Source organism: Mytilus trossulus, chromosome 13 (assembly GCF_036588685.1).
Source record: "Mytilus trossulus isolate FHL-02 chromosome 13, PNRI_Mtr1.1.1.hap1, whole genome shotgun sequence".
Lineage (NCBI taxonomy): Eukaryota > Metazoa > Mollusca > Bivalvia > Mytilida > Mytilidae > Mytilus > Mytilus trossulus.
Genome location: NC_086385.1, coordinates 19,541,999 through 19,547,998, shown reverse-complemented (window position 1 = coordinate 19,547,998; position 6,000 = coordinate 19,541,999). Strand labels below are relative to the sequence as shown.

Genomic DNA, 6,000 nt, shown 5'->3' with positions numbered 1-6,000 from the left:
CCTTAACACACTGTTTTTAAACCAGAGGCCGATTTAGGGGGGGGGCCTTTTTCAGAAAAATTTTGGTTCGTTATATAGGAAATCACTGAAACGCGACGGGAACGGCCCCCTCTTAGGCAGTCAGTGGGCCCCCACCAATGAAAATTTCTAGATCCGCCACTGCAAACTTGTATTTGTCAAATTAAGATAGAGTTAAAGTGTTTGTAGAAATGATGTAGGGAATACAACACTGAGACATTCTCATAAATATGTGATGGATTTCTTAACAATAAACAAAAATAATCTCTAAGAGGCACATTGGTCTTTACTATTATAACACTACCAAATATAACAATGTACTGTTCACACCAGAAGTATAACCTCTGATTTAAAATGCAAAATGGAACTTGATTTAGTCTAAAAATAGTAACAACTCCAACAACTATGTGGTTATAATGTTTCTTACATAACATATAGAATAAATAACTGAAATATCAACAATTAATATTTGGTAAACTCAACAATGCTTCAATAGTACAATTAACTGTCAAGAATCTGTATGTCCATAATGTAAACCTTGATGTATGTTGTTTATAAGGGCATACAATACAGATACAGGGGAGGTAATGCTTTTTCTGATGTTAAATTGTTATTGTAATGCCAACCAAAATGTTACATATCAAGAAAAGATGTTTTTATTGGACTGAATTTAACCATTAGCTCGACAAGTACATGGACCCCTCTTTTTAATAATATCTAAAAATACAATTCAACATGCCAATTTCTTCGAATATCATGAAAATTGAATAAAATCATGCAATTATTTCCAAAAAATGTTTAACAAATTCAGATCAAACATATGTATACAACATACTCCAAATGCTTTCACAAAAAAACTTGTTTGTGTCTATCTTTTGAAACAAAAGGCTAAGTAAGTTTTTCCAAAGGATAGAAATTTTGCATAAATTTCGACGTCAAGTAGCACAAAAATGTATATATTCAGTTGCATTTTTAAATTGACAAGGTAAAAAATAGCTTGTATACTAAGTTTCATAAAAATTCACCACAAGATCAAATAAGTATTGTATGCCCTAATCACATTTTCCATATAACTTTAAACAAACTATGCACTTTATTTATTTTGTTTCAAATCTTCAATGGACTCTTTTAGTAGAAATGGAAATATAATTTAATGTCAGCAACCTAAATCTTCATTACTTCTACAGGTAGGGGCTTACTAATCACATGAAGCATTTGAGTTTCTGTAGATTTTAGCAATAAACAGAAACAGTTGTCCATTTGACATATTCATATTAGTACATAATATTCTCAAGTATTTCAAGAGTAACTTAGTTCAATTTAATAACTTGTACTTAACAATGCATGTAGTGTGATCATATATACATTAATCCAAATTTCATCCTGAAAAATTAAATTCATTTAAAATTAAGATCAGATATATGTTTTTTAAATCACTTTTTCAGATTAATCTGAACTCTCTCGCATGCTTAAAATAATTATCACATTTCATAACATTTACATACAGATCTAAGATAAACAATAATTTAATCGTCACATTTGATTCGGTATGTAAACAAATCCCATTCTATAACATGAAGAAATATTTGATATATAAATTGTTTTCGGTGGCAAATATAAAAAAAAATTTCCTGAATTTTAAAATGCAGAAACAAATGTCCTTATCAAATTGTCTTAATTTACTTGTCATTGATATATATAGTGAATTTGCAGTCAAATGGAAACATGATTCCTTCTTTGTAAACACAGTAGAGATCTTACAACTGGACATAACTACATGTATTTGTCACCTTCCACTCTGTGTTTATATCTAATAGTATTGTACTTTCTGAACACAAGCAAATTCATCATAAAATTGATACATATACTTGTTCACAATTTATAATGAGATAATTTCAGACGATAATCTGCAACACAAAAAACTTTATTTTGTATTTATCTTTGTTATCATAGTGTGATTATTTTCTTCATGTTTTATTTATTCAAAAGATAACTAAATTATATTACATCAGCTAGAACACATTGTTTAACAATTTAAATAGTATAATATTTTCTAACAATAACAACATATATATTATCTAAGCTGCATGCACAGATCTATCACCAGCCTTGTATATAAAGTCACACGACTTGTACTGTGGTCCCTGCTCGATAGTATCACAACCTGTTTAGTGAATAATCTCAAACAAATGGTTCTTGTGTATAAAATGACTGTATATATCACATATCTTCTTGGCAGTATAAACTGTCCCTGACCACTATTGCCTCGGCTTAACAAAGCTGTATAACACAACCATAAACATAACTCCTGGTTGGTTAATGTATCCATGGTTATCACAACCAAGTTAGTTATCACTATTTGGCAGTATGGGCTATAACATGTATAAAGTTATCTCCCTTTAGTAATAAACAGTTGGTTTAAAACTCCCGAACTTTCTTAAGAGTGATTAACTTTGTGAAAGGGAGATAACACTGAGAACACACATGACTACACTGTTGTTTCAGAGTTATCCTCTACAATCATTAAAGGCTTCAGTTCTGTGCCGTTCACTTTCATGTCATTGTAATAATCAGATGAGTTAGATTTCCGTGGCAATTGAGCATTTGTATGAACTGGACTGTCAAAATATTCTGGGTTATGAAATTGTAGCACAGGATCAGGCTTCATGTATGGTGTATCATCCTCGTCATCAAACACAGGCTTATTCTCATTAATGTAATCTGTAATTCAAATGTTGTAGTTTATGTATAAATCATAAATGGACCATATGTTCAATGATCAATATTAAAAGGGTGAGGGTTGAGAAATCAGCCTGAAAAGTTTAACCCTGCCACATGTAACAAGCAAGGTTTCAGTGGTTGTCTTTTGTCATTTCCTATATGCTTGGTTTTTGTATTTTATGCTGTTGATGGCAGATACTTGAACAACATACTGATTTATATTTTAAAAGTTGTAGCTAACAAGGTCATTAGGAGAGATGACCTATGGTTTAAATCACTTTTCAATTGATATTAGAACTTTACATAGCTTTTAGTGTCATCAATACTGTTTATTTTTACAGATAATGTATCAAATTTAGACAATAAATTAGTTGCTGATAATAGAGTGTTAACTGCCGGTGCTGGCTAATGGCATGGAAAAAAGGGGGTACCATCTGCGACAGCTGGGTTGGTAAGGTCACAAACAAAGAAGCCATCATTTGCATAGGCATATTTTGATAGTTACAAGTCAGATTGTTCATGTAGGGCTGGCTAGACATATTGTTATTTGGAAATGTTTGTTGTGAATGTGAAATGGCGGACAAATCAAACACAAACACATTTGGCTCGTCTTTACCATTGCTCTGAATTGTTTTTTTTTCTTTGGGTGACAGGACTCTTGTGGTGAGGCCATTTTAATACCATTATACCCCTCAGAGTCTTCTAAAAGAGTTATTGTCTTCATATTTTTTAACAAAGCCTGTGTTAACAAACTGCCATACAACAAGGGAGATAATCAGAAACATCCATTCATACATTATTTTCTTTTTTTGTGTTTATATTTCATAAAAGTATACCAAATCTCACATTGAAATTGGTTAAAAAAAAGACATCGGTAAGTATAAAAGCTCACAGTGATGAGTTTTATTTGTATATTGCATAAAGGTGGCTTTAACAATGTTATTTGCCGATTTGTGATAGAAATGTGATTCTTTCTAAGGCCAGGATTTTTTAATTTGTTGGTTTACGGATCCGCAGACCCGATTTTGCCGATTTTGAGAATAAAAATAAAATCGAATTTTCAGGCTTTTTTTTATTCTCGCCGACCCTAACAAATGCATTATCCCTGAAAAATAATTAAAATATCCTTTTTTTTATGAAATGAAATGCATTAATCACTAACAGAAGTGATGACACTTTCTGTTGTGAAAAAATAAAACTTCCAGTTTACTTTTCTAAAAATAGACAAATCAATTGTTAATGACCTTGAAATGTAGTTTGCGCAAACAATTTTGCGGAACAAAACCTGTGTTTAAACCAATTACACAATAAGTTCGTTTCCCTTATTTGTCACCAGTCCAAAAGATGCATGTTTTCATAGAAATCGACTTTTCCAAATGTGGACAGGTGGAAGTTCAAGACATCAAGTTAAAGTACTGAATTTTAACAAATCATTTGATATTTTCTTGTTTCATAGATATTAAAAAAATATCGCCCATTTGGATAAAAAACGGGATTGCATTATACAACAGATTATTTAATCTGATATTCTCGTTTTTCCAGTGGACGAGTCTATTACGTTTTTTCCACGTGTGTTGAAACATTTTGTACGACGTTTTTACTTTTTTTTTCTTCATCAGTTTTCGTGCTTATTATTTTTCACCAAGTTTTGATTAAAAGCTAAGTCAAATAACAGACGTGAATCTGTTTTTCTTGTTTGTGAAATGACGATTTAATTTCGTCTTTGTCCGTGTACCCCCCTTTTTTTAACGGGAAATTATTAGACAATGGCATGCAATGTTTACAGCTGAGCAATAATATTTATCAAACTAAAATTCAAGAACGATGACAAAATAGTATGACAAATATATTATTAGAAAGATGAAATATATTTTTATTTTGCATATCAGTTTTCTGTCTTGAAAGAACTTTTTTTTTCTTTTTTTTCCGACCGACCGACCCGACTTTTTCATGTAGAAAATCCGTAAACCAACAAATTAAAAAAACGTGGCCTAAAGTATGTGTTTCTTAATCTGTTACAGAGGCTTTCCTTACCTGGGTCTTCCAGAAGGTCCATATACTTCCGTGGATGACTTGACTTAGGTTGAAGGTAATCATCTTCATCTACAGGAAGTCGTATCTTGACATCACCATTTTTGTGACGTTCATACTGACCTAATGATTTGGTGGGGTACTTTCTCTGTGGTGTCAGGATCTGTTCAGTATCCTCTACAAAAATCAAATGATGGCTGTTATGATCCTTATTTTTATCTATTAAGAAAGTATGATTCATTGTATGATGAATGCATAGAAGACTTTATTACATCTAGCTGTAAGGACTGTTCCACTAAAACATGTGGTACACTGTGAAGATAATATTGAAGTAAGGACTGTTCCACTAAAACATGTGGTACACTGTGAAGATAATATTGAATTAAGGACTGTTTCACTAAAACATGTGGTACACTGTGAAGATAATATTGAAGTAAGGACTGTTCCACTAAAACATGTGGTACACTGTGAAGATAATATTGAAGTAAGGACTGTTCCACTAAAACATGTGGTACACTGTGAAGATAATATTGAAGTAAGGACTGTTCCACTAAAACATGTGGTACACTGTGAAGATAATATTGAAGTAAGGACATCATCCATAACACAAATAAGGATTTTCAAATTTAAAGAATGGTGACATTCTGAAAGGGAGTACTGTGGATTCATTTATTTTCATTAGTACTAATTTTTGTGGATGAAGAAAACTTACATGTTGGTGGACATTTAATTTTGTGGTTTTGTCAAAGTCTGCATACAAGCCTATAGAAAATTTGTCATTGGTTGAACATTTAATTCTGTGGTACACCTGTACCCACAAAGTCTACGAAAATTGGTATCCAACGAATAATAATGAATCCACAGTAATATATGTTTTATAACAATTATTCAACAGAAGAAATACAAATGTTCTTTGGCAGTTATTCTTACCATTGTCTTGTAAAACTTGAACAGGGTCAGAACTGTATCTACTATTGATACTATCACCTCGTCCTCGGGGCGACATTTCTCTTTGTTGTCTGGCATTCAGGGCAGAATCCAGATGAGCATAACGTTTTTCCCGAAATGGAGGTCCACCATAGTGTCTGTTTTTATCAAACATCTTTGTTCCCTCTGGAAGCTCAAGTAAAGGTGCCTTAAAAATAAATTGTCATAGTTAATGTTTATGTGGATAACTAAATGCTAAATTCACTGTGTAAAAGAAATGAACAAACACACTTGAAACTTGAA

The 6,000-nt window shown here is 31.9% G+C and overlaps 1 protein-coding gene across 8 annotated transcripts in view; it reads right to left on the bottom strand.

Annotated features, from left to right (window-relative positions):
• Positions 1–286: 286 nt before the first annotated feature.
• The window catches only part of LOC134693938 (epidermal growth factor receptor-like), a 149,615-nt gene continuing 143,901 nt past the window's right edge, over positions 287–6,000 (bottom strand). For all 8 annotated transcript variants that reach the window (XM_063554893.1, XM_063554890.1, XM_063554892.1 and 5 more), the window contains 3 exons: positions 5,701–5,905; positions 4,774–4,947; positions 287–2,739 (listed from right to left, as the gene is read on the bottom strand). In XM_063554893.1, coding sequence (XP_063410963.1) covers positions 2,507–2,739; positions 4,774–4,947; positions 5,701–5,905 — 612 coding nt within the window. In that variant the 3' untranslated portion in view covers positions 287–2,506. The remainder of the gene's footprint in view (positions 2,740–4,773; positions 4,948–5,700; positions 5,906–6,000) is intronic.